Source organism: Acanthochromis polyacanthus, chromosome 6 (genome assembly GCF_021347895.1).
Source record: "Acanthochromis polyacanthus isolate Apoly-LR-REF ecotype Palm Island chromosome 6, KAUST_Apoly_ChrSc, whole genome shotgun sequence".
Classification (NCBI taxonomy): domain Eukaryota; kingdom Metazoa; phylum Chordata; class Actinopteri; family Pomacentridae; genus Acanthochromis; species Acanthochromis polyacanthus.
The window spans coordinates 35,729,828-35,747,754 of record NC_067118.1 but is presented as its reverse complement, the minus strand read 5'-3'; the positions used below and the strand labels follow the sequence as shown (position 1 = coordinate 35,747,754).

Below are 17,927 nucleotides of genomic sequence, written 5' to 3'. Positions count from 1 at the left end.
ACAAGAACTTTGTAATTTTTGAAAGGTGAATTAATTTTCATCAGAACATTGGAAAGTGATCATCAGTTTAGTTGCTAAACTCCACATTGGAAAACGTGTGTTGCCAAAAATAACTGTAATTAATCACTAATTCAGAGTCCTGAAGTTTGCTCGTCAATAATTCCTTACTACAAAGATGTGGATCTTTGTTGCAAAAGGATAGAAAAGCAATCCTCTGTAAATTATCAAAAAAAAATAACTCATTCTTGAGAACTGTGGCTCATATTGGGTTGGCTCAGTGGGAAGAGTGAGCACCACAGAAGTGCAAATCAGGTAAAAGTCCTCTTTACCATATGTCACTTCCCTTCTCTCTCTCCCTAATAACGGTCTGTTTTCCCTGTCTTAGAACAGGTTTAAAACATCAAATACGTACACTTTTAAGGTTTATAGTACATTTTGGTTTGCACTAATAACCACGATTATGTCCATCAGCAGTCAAATGTCATATTTTTCATATTTACATGACATTTAATTTCTAGATGTGCACAAATCGTGTTGAATGCATCATCATCACAGGTATCTCTACAAGTGAATTCATTCCAGATCAGTAAAGCACAGTTAAGAAGTAGTCTTATATCCCCTCATTCACTCCAAATAAAGCATATTTTTCCTTTCTCTTTTTGTCAGACTTGGGCTGCGTGCACACACACTACGTTGGGAGCTAACAGTTCGCTACAAACATCATGATACACGTGTTACAACGCTGCCAGAATTTATGTAAATATCAATAATTTCTTTGCAAAATAACTAAAACTGTACGACATCAACTAACCAGTAACTACATGATCTGGGAAATGTAATCAGTATAGTGTGTGTCCATGGTGTGTTGTAAGGCTGGGGAGAGGGAGACCCCTTCTGGAAAGTCAGATTTTAAGGTTTAATAGCTGGAAACAAATGTGAGAAAGAAAGAGATTTTAAAGGTTCATGTTCATTTTTTTTGTTTAGTCATCCTTCCAATCAAACAATCTCCGCCTCCTGTTTCAGGTTTAGGTTCTGTTCACCGTCTTTGCAGAGGGTATTATGGTATCAGTTCTATTTCCTTCGTATTGTTGCAACTTTTCTTTAATTGTGTGAATGTCTTCATCTGATTTACTTTATTGTAGAAAAGAACACTTTCTAGTTTCAGTCATCATTTGAAATGTGCTGCCCTTTATAACCAACTGATTGCTAACTCAATCTAAATATGTATTTTATACTGTGAAGAAACTAAGCACAGTATTTTGAAATCGAGAACCACTTAAGATAAAGCACACAACTATGTCGGATTATTCTGTAAAAGCTTGTTTCATGAACCCTGAACTGGCATGATTATAAGTTTTGACTCACTCCAGGCTGCTTTTGTTAACTGTGAGTGCTATGATGAATCATTTGTGCCCTGGTCTGCGCCTACTGAATTAAATACCAGCAAAAATTCTTGTGGTCTTGAAGTTCATCAGGGGTTCACGTGAAGTTTTAGGGATGCATCCTAATAATAAAACATGCATGGTTCTTGTTATCCAGCAGTGCAATCTCATTACTGCCTCGTCTCGTCATAAAGGGTCAAACAGGCCCCATATAAAAGGACAGATTGCGTCTCTGACAACTGTCTTCCTCTCTACACTCGCACACAACACGTTAGCTGCCCAATGTGGGATTCCTCTGATAGACCTAATGGCTTCTCATGTTCAAACGATAGGGCCTTAACTCATACTGACAGGACAGATTAACACACAGGCCTTAAACATGAGTGGTGCAAGTCAAAGGTCAATACACAGACACAGATGTAAATTGTTTCTGTATGTGTGTCTGTCTCTTTTAGAGTCAGACCTCTAGTAAGTTGCAGCAAGATAGCCAACCATTTTGTAAAGCCTGTATGACAATCTAACATATGGAATACTGTGTGTTTTCTAGTAAAATTCACTTTAAAGACTGATTTTAATGCCATAACTGACCCACATACTAGACCCAACAAACATATGAAGAGTTCATTTGCAAAAACAAGTAACTCCGTTTTCAGAAAACTCATTTTTTTTAATTGTTAACTTGAGATAATAATGATAATAACTCTATTTTGTCAGGTATTTTTCTACTGAGTCAAATCCATTTAACTTCAGTTTGATTGATATTATCTCAAGTAAACAATAAATAAAAGTTTTCTGAAAATTTATCAAAACGGAGTTATCTGTTTTTGCAAATGAACTCTTCATATATACATACATAAGCAGGCAAGAAAATCTGTTTGCACCTCAAAAGAAAAATATTTTTTTAAAAGCAAAAACCAACATGACAGAAAAGAGTTAAGACTAGTAAATTAATACAAGCCTGCTTTCTTTTTAATGTTCGCACTTTGCTCTCTAATACATGTTATTGTGTAATACTGTAGCATGCTTTTTTCCTTTTTTTAAAAACCTTTTTTGTCAGTTTTCTTAGTTTTAGTGTTTATGTATTGTAATGAAGTGTAATCTAAGTCACAAATCATTGGCCAAAGTCAAAGACTTGACTGTGTTCAAATGTTAAAATCGACAAGAGAAGTCAGCATTCAAAGGCAGCAGGATTTACTGTCGACAAAAATCCGAGAGTAGTTCTTAGCAGTGATTAACGCCCCAAGACGAACCAGAGATACTGAGCTGTGCACCGTCTTTTATGCTGTGAGAGTTGGTCAATTTTCCACGCCGATAGGGTGTATGATAGGAGTGGCAGTTTTGAAACAATTATACTTTTCTGAATCTGTTGGTCAGATCATGACATTAGGTTCATATTTCACTCCCAGATCACTCCCTACGGTGCAGAAGACATGCGCATTAGGATATAATGAGGTCATGTTTTACAGAGAACATGCCCAGACATGTTCAAACATTTGCATCAGTCTCCTGTACACTTATTAGGTTATCATTTTGTGACAGATTTCTTGCATCTTATACCATTATGTATTGTTTTGTTTCTGATACACCTCTTTTAAGAGTTATATTGCTTTACATTTATACCATTATGTTTTTAGTACTCCACACGCAATTTTCTAAAAAGCATATATCTTCACACCAACAAGATGTTTTACTTTATGACCATCAAAACATCAGTGATTACTAGGGCCTTCATCATTATCTAGACTCTATTCTTCAGTTTTAATAGCATTTGCCATAATTATATCATCTCTTACTTTACCCAGAAAATATTACACTACAGTTGCAGCTTGCAGACAGAAGACTGATCTGATTAAATCTGGAGGATATTGTATTTTTATTAGAGAAAATAAAATTGCATCAGTAAGGGTGTTTGGTTCTACTTTGACGGGAAAACATATTAAAAACAATAACTATGATTAGTGTAAATGATGTATAATTACACTCCAGTACAATAGATCGCGGCAATGCACCTCCTTCCCGGCTTCCGTCAACCGTCCGCCTCTTCTACCAACGAAGAAGAAGCATAACCGGCTGAAGGCGAAGAAGAAGAAATAGCATTTGTTTATATTCTCTGACCACCCGCCCTTTATTTATTTTCTGCTTTCTGTCAACGCTGCTACTTAACATCATCCTTGTCAATGAGGTAAGACAGATATTTTTAAACTACATACGACACTTAAATGCAGTTCATATGTAGAATAATGAAGTAGAGGTGTTTTGTTTTTGTCTGATGCTAACTGACGCTAGTTTGCCTAACATAAAACCAAGACGACGCTGATGTTATTTGTTAATTAAAGCACTGTTAGCTAAATTAATGTTGTCTATACCTGCATATCTGTAGTAGCGACAATTAACGCTGAAAGTATAAAATCCCTGCACCATTTTTTAGCTGTTGTTGACTATCATAACGTTCATAATATAGTTGCTAATGTTAGCTTGGTAATGTAGAAGTAATCACGATTATAACACCGCTAAAGGCTAAAACATATAACTATTTCCTCCTTCTCTGATAAGCATTGAGTGTGTGAGTCTGACTGCAAAACATGGAGGTAACAGACATGTTGATACTTGCTCACATGGTAGAACAAAGTTATTTTAACATAAATATGCGTCTTGTTGCTACTTTATTAGACATACATATCTAATACTGTTACAGTAAGCCCAGATTTCGTAATATTTAAATGTTCTGTTTTGTTGTAGCTGTCTTAGTAAGATATTAATTCAGCTGCATGTTCATTTTGGACGTTTGTGATGTTGTTTAACTGTAATTATTTGTGAAGAGAACTGTATCAATTAGTTTACCCTAATGATATAAATGGGGTGTACAAAAAACAGAAACACCCCTCACTGTTGCTTAATAGAACTGAACTGTTTACCAAACTTAAAAGAGAATATAGCATCTAATCAACACTCTTCCTAACCTGTTTCAACAATAAATGAGTCTTCAAGAGTTTTCAATGTGTTTTATTATTATTAATAATATTATTATTATTTGCAATGATAGCTTAAGGTTTGGGCTGTGTTTACTTTTGCTTGTCTCACATATTTCATTTGAAAATAACAAGCAAGACAGTAGAAAAAAACACTCATTCCAGTCATGTTCAGTTTGCAGTGGATTGATTTCCAGGGTAAATCTAGCTCCTTAGGTTTTTCTTTTATGTCATATAATGATTTTCCAGATGTACGGCACTTCTAATTTCTGCAAACCACTTCTTCTTCACCCTAGCATTTTCTAGATATCAGCGAGTGTTGTCTGTGATTATCCATATTGCCATTAGTTTCAAATGCAAAACAAGACAAAAGGGTTGTGTGATGGTTCAGAAAGCAGCAGCTCCATTGTTTAGTCATTACTCCTATGAGCCAGTTAATGTGAATATTTACTGCCATGTTATAAAGATTCATACTTGAACCTGAAAATTTGATATTTGTTTTTATGTTTGTATATTTCATGAACGCAGGGATGGAGCCTGTTCATCTGCTGAAAACACCGTCTGATCGTGGTGATCACGATGCCGTCAGTGTCACCTCCTGGGTGTCGGTGTGTCCCAGAGGACTGTGGAATGTCCAGCAAAAGCAAATATGTGATGGGAGTCAACAGACTGTCTTAAATTCTGAAGATGGTACGTGTGGGATGCTTTTCTAACATTACTGCTCCTTGCATCCCTTAAAGCTAGAGTATACAATTATAATTTTAGTCTTTCTCCAGCATCACAAGCTCAATTTATAATATTAGTTATCAATTAAATACCTCTATGTAAAAATTGAAGTGTATGAATTATGAAGTAATTAGGCATGACTCGATACCACTTTTTCACATCCGATACCGATACTGCAGCCTTGAGGATCGGCCGATACCGATATGAATCTTTTTCTCTTTCTGAAAGTTGTTGATAATACGTGGATGTAATTTGCTTGATACTGACATCTAAAAACACTACGTTCATTGTACAACACCTGTTCTGGTCCCCTAAAGAAAGAAGGAAAACATGTGACAACGAGTTATGTGTAACTGCTGTGGCTTTATTAAAACTTAAAGCTCACATCGCTTTTAACAGCGTTTGTAAACACAACAGACCTAGCTGCACCATTCAAATGTTTGAAATAAAACTGCAGCTTGGTGCACATATTTAAATTAAACTAAATAATCCCAGTGTATGAACAGAAAAGTCATATTATACCTCAATGGCATTGCAAGGCTGCAATAAATAATTTTATGAATTAACATAAAATAATAGCATCTCCACTAGAACAATGTAGGTAGTACTCAGTAAGTTGCACATGGCTTCTCAAGACACACAATCAGAACAATAAAAATCTAGGCTATACACCTGGTTTGCTGCACCAAAACAAAAACAGAAAAACAAGGGTAAACAGTGATAGTGCAATCTAGTGTCTTTCTTCTTTTGCATGCAGCCGCTGATGTTGTACTGTATGTGAAACACTCATGTAACTAAATATTAGAATGAACACTATTCCAATACTCACATTATGTTCACTGAAAACAATAAAACATGCTAGCTGCCTGACGTTGAACTGAAAATACTTAAGCTGCCTTGTCTTGCAACATGAGGGACAGATTTTTCTTCAGAAAGATTAACATTTCAGCCTTCTCAGCTGTCAGTCTGCTCCTTTTTTCATCAATAATGCTGGAGGCTGTGCTGAAGAGCCTCTCACTCTCCACACTTTGTTGAAGGTGCACAAAGTAATTTAGCAGCCGTGACTGCCAAGGAGGGCAGTCTCCCAGGTGTGGGATAAATAATTTTCATTCTTTTCTGTTGTTAACTGGTCCAATAAAAACACAATAATAAATGATTTATGTACAAAGTGTTTAGTATAATTAAGTATAGTACTTATGTATAAAGCACTAGACATATATTGGTACCACGTCTTGCATTCTTGGGGGAGTCCAATTTTAAATAGGGAGACATAAAGTTTTCTCAGTGAACAATTATTTTATTGACACGTGTACAACACTGATGGAATATAAACAATATCTGGGGATTAAACCTTGTCCTAACGTTCTCATGCGAGTGAAGTTGAGAGCAGCGTAGGATCTCCCCTGATGCCATTTAGACACCGATGGGGTGGAGAGACCTGTCACTTAATCATATTTAACATGAAAACATGTCCACAGTTCACTACTTAATCACATTTAACCCGAAAAACAGTAGAAAACAACAACAAAAAACAGTAAACGTACAACAGAAAAGCCGTCAAGTGGCCATAAAGTGAAACGTAAGGCGCACGCGTTCACGCGAAGGGGGAGTCTGATTTTTCGGGGGGGTCGAAAAATACTACAACAACCCACATTTTCCACCACACAAGGTGGTTGCTTATCCAGCAAAATGAACTCGACAATTTTCTCTGTTATATTTTTGCGTTGGAGCGAGTTTTGTATTTTTCTGTAGTGCTTCCTGCAACGATGGTTGCCGCGGTTCGCTTTTTTTTTTTTGCACTCGCCTGTAAAAAGTCTCCGTACTGCTTTCCATAATGGTTCTGCAGATGCTTTATTAAGTTCGTTGTGTTAAAATGTCTGGTTTTTGCTACCACCCCTTGAGACACTCATTTTGCACTCAGCTATTTTACTTTTATCATCCATTCGCATATAGTAATTCCACACGGCAGACATGACAGCTCTGCTGGCTTCTGTTAACTCTCTGCTCACGTGACGAAAACATGGGCACATGGCAACCATGGCAACAGCTCGTCTGTGTTACGGCATGTCGTGAAAAGTGAAGACGAGGATATATCAGATAGATTGGGCTTATGAATTGGATCGGACGGTTTAAATTAAAAAAAACTCCGATGTCCGATCCAGTCACTTTGGCCTGGATTGGACTCGATACCGATCCAGAGGATCGGATCGAACCATCCGTAGTAGTAATATAGCTCACGTAATGTCTCTTTGTCTCTTCTAGCATGTTCATCTGGTTACTGTCCCAGGTTGGGTTCACTGTGCAGAGTCCGAGTGCGACTCAAAGCTAACATGGATGCAGAAGAGAGTTCAGCATCTGACAGAGGAAATGAAAAGCTGAAGGTCGATCCTGACCTGTCAGTCAGTGATGTTACAGAATCAGTAGTCACACCTTTTCAGAAGCGTTTAGACTCTGTTCTGCAGATCCCACTGGGCAACTGGACAACACTGAAGCTGGGAGAGGGTCAGTGTGACGTCACAGAGGCATGTTTGGAAAGAATGAGAGCCGGAGAGAAATGTGAGGTAAGAGTGGGCAGTCATTCAGGGTTATTATTTCAGTTTGTGTAATTTGAATATATTATGCTTGGATGGACTGATAATCAGCCTAGAGACGAACAGCAGATGTAACTGCAGGAGACAAGCTGATCAATCTCAGTGGATCACACATAAACAAAGGAGAGTGTCCTAATTTAATCACTCCTATTTCTAATTTACATATACTGGTGTGAGCAGGTTTGCACTTTGAATATTTCCTTTAAAGGACATTGTTATGCTAGAGAAAGCAATCAGTGATGATAAAAGTCTAATTATTGTCTTTTGCTGCCCAGATACTTCTGTCTCAAGTGGGAAATGGACCAGACGTCTCTGTTCCTCAGCCCTCAGATGAAAACCTTCCTTTATGTGCCACAGTTGAACTCCAGGCTTTCACACCAGGCAAGGAATCCTGGGAGATGTCTCCTGGTGAAAAATGGGAGTGGGCGAAGTCACACAAGGAGAGGGGTGGAGTGAGATTCAGGAGTGGGGATGTGTGGGGAGCCGCGCACATCTACAGCCAGGCCCTCAAACTCCTTATCACTCTCTGTGGCCATTTCAGAGAGGTGGAGAAAAAAGGACATGAGCACGAAGCAGAGGAACAGAGTGACACAAACGCTCCTAATGAAACACAACAACTTCCTTCGGCTGATGAATTCAAAACCATCAAAGCAGAACTCCACTCAAACCTATCCCTGTGCCAGCTAAAGCTGAACCAACCAGAGCAGGCGAAGGCCAGTGCTACAAAAGCCACTCAGCTGGAGCCTGGTGGCGCTAAAGCCTGGTACCGGCTGGGCCAAGCATGCCAGATGGTGAACGAGCTGGAGGAGGCCAAACGGGCATTTAGGAAATTGCTGGAGATACAGCCAGAATTGCCTGCTGCTTTGAAGGCGCTTAAGGACATCACAAGTAGAGAGAAAGAGACAAATGTACAGCTGGGACTGAGACTCAGCAAAATGTTCAGCTGAAAAATAAATCTTATCTGTGAAACTATTTTTCCTGTCATGATTTATTTTAACGCGACCTCAGCCACTGCCTTATTCAAATGTAAAGCCATTAATCTGCAGACTCACAGTTTCCCTCTAACTGCAAATATTGTCATGTAGAAGTGAGGGGTTAAAGACAGAATGGCAGAATCGTGTGCCTCTGTATGCATGTGTAATAAAACCCAAAATAATGCAATTGTAGTTCATGTAATTGCCCACAAGGTGTCAGGTTTATACAGTTTAACAGGAGTGCCTTATGCTTGGTCTGTGTCAGCTTAACTGTTCGACCCCAGTTCGAATCCGGGTCACTGCCTGTTCATGGTTGTTTTTTAATGAGTGGAAACTTTTCTGTCTCTCCAGATCTAAAAACCCCGCTGCGTCACAATATGAAAAAATACTACGTTACTTGAACGCCACGCCGAAATAGCTCAGTTGGGAGAGCGTTAGACTGAAGATCTAAAGGTCTCTGGTTCGATCCCGGGTTTCGGCATTTTGCTTCGCTACCACACATAAGGCACTCCTGTTAAATTACGGGGGGCCAATCACGTCGCCCAAATAATCTTTTCCCGACCACTCGCGTCACCCGGCCTTTCTTTTGAAAACCACTCACATCGCCTGTTCAGTCTTTTCCGGACAAAATAACGGACAGTTGTTTTTGTTTTGTTTTCTAGCCGCTTTCAGCCGCCTTATACTTGTCAGTTTACTCGAACATAAACACAGAACCGGCGGCGGGGAGGGGGGATTTGAACGCCAACACGGGATTGGTCGATGCGATCGGCCCTTTGGGGGAGGGGAAGATTGAACAGGCGATGTGAGTGGTTTTCAAAAGAAAGGCCGGGTGACGTGAGTGGTCGGGAAAAGATGATTTGGGCGACGCGATTGCCCCCCGTAGTTTAACAGGAGTGCCTTATGTGTGGTAGCGAAGCAAAATGCCGAAACCCGGGATCGAACCAGGGACCTTTAGATCTTCAGTCTAACGCTCTCCCAACTGAGCTATTTCGGCGTGGCGTTCAGGTAACGTAGTATTTTTTCATATTGTTCACCGACGCAGCGGGGTTTTCAGATCTGGAGAGAAAAGTTTCCACTCATTAAAAAAACAATACCAATTGCTATTAGTTGGATACCATAGTGATTAAGCGATTGAACTAATTGCATTTCATACACGCTTTTTCTACGGTAGGGCGTAATTAAAAACTATTTTCCCAATCAGTGCCATGGACCTTGAGGGTCATTCCATGAAATCGGTGCCTTTTGCGTCCCCAAGAAATAATCAGTCATACAATTTTGATAACAACAAATTAATATTTCATTTAAAAATGTAACATTACCCTGTCTTCTCTCCTTAATATAACATCAAATTAAAGTCAGTGAAATGTTATTTTAATTAATTTAAATTGCTTTTATGCTGAAGAGGGTGAGGTTTTTGGCCTGTCCCTCACTGTTATTGTTGTATGTGTACAGGACTTTTCATTTGTAAAATGTAGGCAAAATGTTAAAATTTTTACATTTACATGTAGTTTAGAGTATGATCTTATTTTAAAACAGTGTTTTTGGTAATAATAATATATATTAACCATTATAAATTACCAATTTATCGGCGTCCCCTGATTTCGTGTCAACCCTGTTACCCTAACTAAAAAACTCTATAAAAATAATGGTACATTCCAGATTTGACAGGATTTAAAGGAGGTTGCATCATCTCGGAACCAGGATGCTAACAGCTCATTGACAAGTAAGTTTCTCTCATCTCTGATTTGGTATTTTGAAGTTTTTTCAAGGTTTAACCAGGGGGGACAAGCATACAACGTCAATCCTGTTACCAGTTTTTAACATATAAACATAATCAATTTTCTATTTTTCAAAATATAATCAATATCTACAAGTAATTATCTTTCAAAGTACATAGGTTGCACTTTAACTAGCATTTATTTTAGCTCGCTACAAGCAAATTAGTTTAAAATGGTCAACCCTGTTACTGTCAACCCTGTTACCTTTCCACAGTAACAGGATTTGACATAATTAACAAATATTAAATAACACAGCCTGAGATGGCACAATATAGTTTCCTGTCATTTTAGACCTTCTGTGATTCCTGGCTACTTAAAAAATAAAAATTAAATATAGTTTAAATTTTACATTTTCAAAGTTGAAAAGGCACCGGTTTCGTGGAATGACTCTTGAACAGGCAGTGACCTGGATTCGAACTGGGGTCGAACAGTTAAGCTGACACAGACACAGCGTTGAAAACAATAAAATGTGCAGAGTCTAACCTAGCGAAGTGAAAATGATCTTCTAAAATGAAAAGGTCAAATTCAAAGGGGTGTTTGTTGTTGTTGTTGTTTGGGTACATTAACTATCTCAAAATTTGCAATTGAAGAGATTCATCTCTATTGTAATGAAGTTTACTGAAAAAGACCTGCCTGACAGACCGAGTCAACCGGTTCAGGAATGCAAAATGCTATGTTTAAGTAGAAAATGATAATCATCAATTTGATGTGATACAAACGGTGCAGAAGTACATAAACAGTGGTAACCATACATGAGGGCATTAAACATATTCAACTGAATAGACTACTTAAATTGAACAATTCCCCGCAGCAAGTCTTCATTGTCTATTTTTTTCTTCTTCTGCCATGTATGTAATAATTTTAAGCTATATATGCTCACCGGCCACTTTATTAGGTACATCTGATCAAAGAGAACACATTCAGTGAGTGGCAGTTGTGTGGATGAAAAAGCCTTGTTGATGTGAGAGGTCAGACGAGAATGGGTAAACTGGTTCGAAATGATAGAAAGGCAACAGTAACTGAGATAAGCACTCTATACAACCAAGGACTGCAGAACAGCATCTCTGAAGGACAACATGTTAAAAATTGAAGATGGGCTACAGCAGCAGAAGACCACACCGGGTGCCACTCCTGTCAGCTAAGAACAGGAAACTGAGGCTATAATTCATACAGGCTCACCAAAATTGGACAATAGAACAGAAGAAAACCATTGCTTGGTCTGATGAGTCTCGATTTCAGCTGTGGTTCAGGCTGGTGGTGGAGTAATGGTGTGGGTGATATTTGCTTAGCACACTGTGGGCCCCTTAGTACCAATTGAGTTTAATTGTTTAAATGAAACAGCCGACCTGAGTATTGCTGCTAACCATGTTCATCCCTTTATGACCACAGTTTACCCATCTTCTGATGGATACTTCCAGCAGGATAATGCACCATGTCACAAAACTCAGATTATCTCAAACCGGTTTCATGAACGTGGCAATGAGTTCACTGTTATCCAGTGGCATCCATAGTCACCAGATCTTAATCCAATAGAGCACCTTTGGGATGTGGTAGAACATGGAATTCGCTTATTGAATGTGCAGTTGACAAATCTACAGCAACTCCGTGATGCTATCATGTCTATATGGACCAAAATCTCTGAGGAATGTTTCCATCACCTTGTTGAAAATATGCCATGAAGAATTAAGGCAGTTCTGAAGGAAAAAGGCGGTCCTACCTTTTACTAGCAATTTGTTCCTAATAAAGTGACCAGTGAGTGTATTTCAGAAAAAAAATGATAATTTGAGCTGTCTGATTCTGATTTTATGATATTCTGAGACTTATTGTGCTGGTTACAAGCAGCCATGGAGACTAGAAATGACTCATATCTACGCAAATACACAGTTGTGCACAACTTTCATTCCTAAAAATAACCACTGAAATTGAGGAGGTTTTTGACTCTAGATGCGAGGCATGTGTCTACATTTCTGTGACTGTCTCTTGACTGTGATTGCCACTCAGTGTGTATTCTGGTGCAGCCTCCAGAATAAAAGGCAGGAATGTTTCCAGTACTTCGTTGAATGTATGCCATGAAGAAAGGCAGTTCTGAAGGTGAAAGGGGGTCCAACTTTTGACTAACATGGTGTACCTAAAAAAGTGGCCAGTAAATGTATATTCAACCATTAGAAAATTGACCAGGAAGTAGCAAAGATTAGTAAGGATGAAGTGAGGAGGACATTGAAGAGGATGAAGAGTGGAAAGGCACTTGGTCCTGATGATATACCTGTGGAGGTATGAAAGTGTCTCGGAGAGGTAGCAGTAGAGTTTCTGACTGGGTTGTTCAACAGGATCTTAGATAGTGAGAAGATGCCCGAGGAATGGAGGAGAAGTGTGCTGGTGCCCATCTTTAAGAACAAGGGAGATATGCAGAGTTGTGGCAACTACAGAGGAATAAAGCTGATGAGCCACACGATAAAGCTATGGGAAAGAGTAGTTGAAGCTAGACTAAGGGCAGAGGTGAACATCTGTGAGCAGCAGTATGGTTTCATGCCAAGAAAGAGTACAACAGATGCAATATTTGCTTTGAGGATGTTGATAGAGAAGTACAGAGAAGGTCAGAAGGAGCTGCATTGTGTCTTTGTAGATCTGGAGAAAGTTTATGACAGGGTGCCCAGAGAGGAACTGTGGTTTTGTATGAGGAAGTCTGGAGTGGCAGAGAAGTATGTTAGAGTGGTGCAGGACATGTATGAGGACTGTAAGACAGTGGTGAGGTGTGCTGTAGGTGTGACAGAGGAGTTCAAGGTGGAGGTGGGACTACATCAGGGATCAGCTCTGAGCCCCTTCTTGTTTGCTATGGTGATGGACAGGATGACAGACGAGGTTAGACAGGAGTCTCCATGGACTATGATATTTTCAGATGACATTGTGATCTGTAGTGAGAGCAGGGAACAGGTGGAGGAGAAGCTAGAGGCGTGGAGGTTTGCCCTGGAAAGGAGAGGAATGAAGGTTAGCCGCAGCAAGATGAAGTATCTGTGTGTGAATGAGAGGGACCCAAGTGGAAGAGTGAGGTTACAGGGAGAAGAGATCAAGAAGGTGGAGGATTTTAAGTACTTAGGGTCAACAGTCCAGAGCAATGGAGAGTGTGGAAAAGAGGTGAAGAAGCGTGTACAGGCAGGCTGGAACGGCTGGAGAAAAGTGTCAGGTGTGATGTGTGATAGAAGAGTTTCAGCTAAAGTTAAAGGAAAGGTTTACAAAACTGTGGTGAGACCAGCCATGTTGTTTGGTCTGGAGACAGTGTCCCTGAGGAAAAGACAGGAGGCAGAGCTGGAGGTAGCAGAACTGAAGATGCTGAGGTTCTCTTTGGGAGTGACCAGGATGGATAGGATCAGGAATGAGTACATCAGAGGGACAGCACATGTTAGAGGCTTTGGAGATAAAGTCAGAGAGGCCAGACTGAGATGGTTCAGACATGTCCAGAGGAGAGAGAGTGAATATATTGGTAGAAGGATGCTGAGTTTCCCACTGACAGGCAGGAGGCCTAGAGGAAGACCAAAGAGGAGGTTTATGGATGTGGTTAAAGAGGACATGAAGGTAGTTGGTGTGAGAGAAGAGGATGCAGCAGACAGGGTTAGATGGAGGCAATTGATTCGCTGTGGCGACCCCTGAAGGGAAAAGCCGAAAGGAAAAGAAGAAGAAGAAGAAAATTGACTCCATATGAAGAAAGAACTTCCTGTATCTTGAAGCATCTAGTCATGGGGTTGTCCAAAATACAAAAAAACTGGGAAAAGTATCGAGAAAACGTGATTTATTTTGCACAACAACAAAATGTAAGGCAGAAGAAAGCTGCATTAACAAAGAAATTCTGAGTTTATCGGCAGTTATTTGATATTCAAATTTATACGGGACATAATGCAACAGGCACAATGTGGCAAAAACTTTCTTTCTTTTGCTGTATCTTTTCATTTAAAAAATATAGAAAGTGTGTTATGCTCCCCTGTACTCAGTGTCCTTCAGTCCCACAGTCTGTTCTCCCCGTTGCAGCTCATTTCCTCTTACTCTTCTGCGACTTTGTGTTGTCTGTGTGTGTCTGGGCTGCTGACAGCTGTCTCCATGCATCCACGATGAGCGCAAATGGTATGACGATCCACAGCGTGTTCATGAACACAAAGTAGAACCAGAAGTAGATTGGATGTCCCAGCTCGCTGTGAGCGTAGCCGTCTCTGTGCTCTGTGAAGAAGTAAAGCACGGCTCCGTACAGCTGACCTGGAAACAGAATATGCAATGACAAAATGTAAGTATGATAAACAAGAATTTATTGAGAACTTTGTGAGAAGAGATGCTTTTGTTACCTAATGAAATGATGAGTTGCAGTACAAATCTGTAGGGCCTGTTAGTTAAAAAGGCATATACAGTCCAAAAGCTGAAAGGCCCCCAAAACCAAGCAGTCACGGTCTCCATACAAACAGTGAAGTTATCGGCTCTAGGAAGGGAGAAGAAATATTAGTCACAGCTTCTTAATTCTTATTTTATTGCCTTTTTTTAATTATGTGGAAAAATGAACTCACATTACGTATCGACTGTCTCCTTTAGAGTACTCCTTCCCTGTGACAGAAAGTAAACCAAATATTTACCCAAAGTGCACTTAAAGACTTCACAATCACACTTTTTTTTAAACATGTTTTCCCCTGTGAGTACTCACACAGCTGTGACAGGAAGCTCTGGTCTCCTGGAATAACATCATAATACAGTGAGAACCAGCCCTCGATGACGCTATGGATGAAACCACAAACGGCAAACCAGCACACGGCCAAACGCCTCCATGTCCCCAGCCCGCCCGTCGTACCCTTCCGGCCGGTGATCAACCAGGTCACCAGCAGAAACACTCCAGACACAGAAAATAGGAATGCCAGAATCTCTGACATGGACCGATCATTGGCCACGTAGGTGGGAATCAGGAGGTCCCGCGGCCAGTAAGGATGAAGAACTGCTGAAGGGGCGTCCATCATCTGTGTGAAGACAAGGTGATCAGCACTTGCATAATTTGCTTCATTTATTGCCACATGACAAGAACCATAAGGGGAAAATTTAAAAGATTGTATTCAACATTAAAAAAGTAAGTTTGTGCAAAAATGTCTATGTAAAACGCATCTTCAATGAGCATTTCGTATGTCAGTGACAGAGGTATTGCACAAATATTGACCAATTTGTCAAAAATGAATACTGTTTCAGGAGGTTATCTCTCACATTGTGATTATATTGATGTGATTTCCAGATTCTTCCGCCTCTGACCCACAGAAAACCTACCCAGGAATTGGTCTGATTAGACCCTGTGAGCATCTTCATTTGAAATCTGGACCAGATACGGCACCTAACCTTTGTACTAAACCTGCACCGTTTAAAGCCTGTGGATTAACTTATTATGCACAATGCAAGAACACAAAAATACAGAAAGGCACATTCATAACATTCAATTAAAAAAAACTTCTTGTTTTTTTGTTTTGTTTTGTTGTGTTTGAAGGCAAAAGAGAAAATGAATACACAATACAAAGAACAAATCAAATCCACAACCTAAAATCATATCTAAAAAACAAGCAGGAGGATTTAATTTATGAGCGCTTACCTGCTATATAGCCGTACATCTCATATCTTACTGTTTCCTATTTGGATCAAACCTTACACTATTATATCGCTTTAAAAAGTCCAGAACACATTTACAGTTCCATGTTATTATACTTTTCAAGCATTCTCATTTTTGTGTATTTTTTAATTTTTATTTTTACAGTTGTGCTCATTGTGAGATCACCATACAGACTATTCCATTAATTTACCCCACATATCGATAACTTCTACTCTTCATGGTGGTAGGAGCAATTGGCTTTTAAAATCAAAAAATTTTCTCTTAATTTGTAATTTGCTATTTTGCTTCTGAACATTTATTGTATATTATCAGGGAGTAAGTTGTTGCTTGCTTTGATGATGAGTTCTAAATTTAACTAAATAACTACATTTTGAAGTATCTACTATAAGCTTATAGTTGATGAATGTGACAATGTGATATTCAAGATAATATGCACAAGTCAGTTTAACGGATGAATTAGTGCTCACTGCATTTAAGTAGTTCGTTGTAAACTAAGTTAGAAGGGGTAAAGGTTATTTAAAGACCTTTGTGCAGGCAAAATCAATAATCAGTGTGTCTCTCGTTCTTACCAGTGATGCAGCCAAACTAGATGTCCAGTCGCACTGAGTTTGATCTCCGATTCCCTCTGATTTATTATAAATGAATACAAAAATACGAATGCCTTGCTGTTTCAAGATTCAGTGCAGTTCAATGTAGGACTGCAGATACACTCAAACGCGGAACTCCCTACAAGTGGGGCGGCTACTTTTGATCGCAGCGACCAATCAAATATCTGCATGCATAGAGCTAGTAGCACATGCGATCTGCCTGGTCGGTAATTGGCTCTTCATCTCGGAACATGGACGTTGTCGTTGGCAACCACCAATGAACGCGTGTTTCGCACTTCGAAAGAGCCGCCCCTCTTCTCATGGACCAAGTCCTGAAGTATTTCGGTGAAGGGTGAATTACCCGACTGAAGATACTGAGTTTACAGTTTACGACTGATTGTATTTCTCCTTCCAAAACGGAAGAGAAATTAATATTCAGTTAGAACAGCATGATTCATGCAAATGCAATTGCAGTGGCTGAATTATGTCAATAAAGAAAAAAAACTGTATTGAATCTACCGTACTGAGCTGAATCTCAACAATTATTACACATAAAACCCCCGTAAATGACTAACTACTTTAAATAAAACAAATTGTTTTGCAGCACACCGATTGAACTATTAAGCTTATGATACATTACCAGTTAACGTTCTGTGAAGGAGGGAAAAAAAGAGTCTTCCCAAGCCGTGCCAGGGATGTTATCCCTGCCGTGACCCGGATTCGAACCGGGGTTGCTGCGGCCACAACGCAGAGTACTAACCACTATACGATCACGGCAAGCTACTGGGAGACATGTCTACTTTGGGCTCGGAAGGGTTTAAGACAGTGTGTTGAGGGGTCTACTCTCCATGTTATAGTGGTTACATTAGTATTTCACTCGTACTTTGGATTATTCTAACTGTACCACGTTGTTTCCAGGTTGAATTTTTCTTTGGTGCTGTTCATGCATGGCATACCTAGAACAATGACTGCGCTTAAGAGACTGTGGCACCAAACAATTTCAGAGAATCTTACTGTAGGTTTTGGCCACTTTTCTTATTGGATTTACGTTAAGAGCGTTCATGCTAAAATATCATGATGTTTTTTTTTTTTTTTTAAATGTAACTAGTTTGTGATAACTATGAGCAGCACACATGTTCAAACAAGATCACTTTTCCAAGATTTAAAGAGCACAATAATTCCCCAGGTAGCTTTGTCTACCCTACATTTCTTACATTTCTTACCTTGAATTAACACAGATCAGTGGCTCAGTCTCACTTGCATACTGAAGCACAGAGACTTGTTTGTTGCCCATGGATTACCG

General features: G+C 39.4%; 2 protein-coding genes and 3 non-coding genes across 6 annotated transcripts; 2 read left to right on the top strand and 3 right to left on the bottom strand.

Annotated features, from left to right (window-relative positions):
• The first annotated feature begins 3,424 nt into the window (after window positions 1-3,424).
• Window positions 3,425-8,640, top strand: fkbpl (FKBP prolyl isomerase like). The gene is made up of 4 exons (XM_051949050.1): window positions 3,425-3,564; window positions 4,880-5,041; window positions 7,340-7,638; window positions 7,944-8,640. Exons 2-4 carry the CDS (start codon window positions 4,882-4,884, stop codon window positions 8,613-8,615), a joined length of 1,131 nt encoding a protein of 376 aa, XP_051805010.1. The 5' UTR covers window positions 3,425-3,564; window positions 4,880-4,881; the 3' UTR covers window positions 8,616-8,640.
• A 410-nt stretch (window positions 8,641-9,050) lies between these two features.
• Window positions 9,051-9,123, top strand: trnaf-gaa (transfer RNA phenylalanine (anticodon GAA)). Its single transcript has one exon. It is a non-coding gene; the product is annotated as a tRNA-Phe (tRNA).
• Window positions 9,124-9,563: 440 nt separating this feature from the next.
• Window positions 9,564-9,636, bottom strand: trnaf-gaa (transfer RNA phenylalanine (anticodon GAA)). Its single transcript has one exon. It is a non-coding gene; the product is annotated as a tRNA-Phe (tRNA).
• A 4,553-nt stretch (window positions 9,637-14,189) lies between these two features.
• On the bottom strand, window positions 14,190-17,354 carry ebp (EBP cholestenol delta-isomerase). Of its 2 annotated transcripts, none has more exons than XM_051949052.1 (5): window positions 17,265-17,354; window positions 15,099-15,405; window positions 14,965-15,001; window positions 14,749-14,879; window positions 14,190-14,662 (listed from the first exon to the last, which is right to left on the bottom strand). In XM_051949052.1, exons 2-5 carry the CDS (start codon window positions 15,403-15,405, stop codon window positions 14,442-14,444), a joined length of 696 nt encoding a protein of 231 aa, XP_051805012.1. In that variant the 5' UTR covers window positions 17,265-17,354; the 3' UTR covers window positions 14,190-14,441. The 2 variants fall into 2 exon arrangements, with proteins under 2 accessions (XP_051805012.1, XP_022078273.1); XM_022222581.2 differs by lacking the exon at window positions 17,265-17,354 and adding an exon at window positions 16,607-16,776.
• trnah-gug (transfer RNA histidin (anticodon GUG)) lies at window positions 17,330-17,401 on the bottom strand. Its single transcript has one exon. It is a non-coding gene; the product is annotated as a tRNA-His (tRNA).
• Window positions 17,402-17,927: the final 526 nt, after the last annotated feature.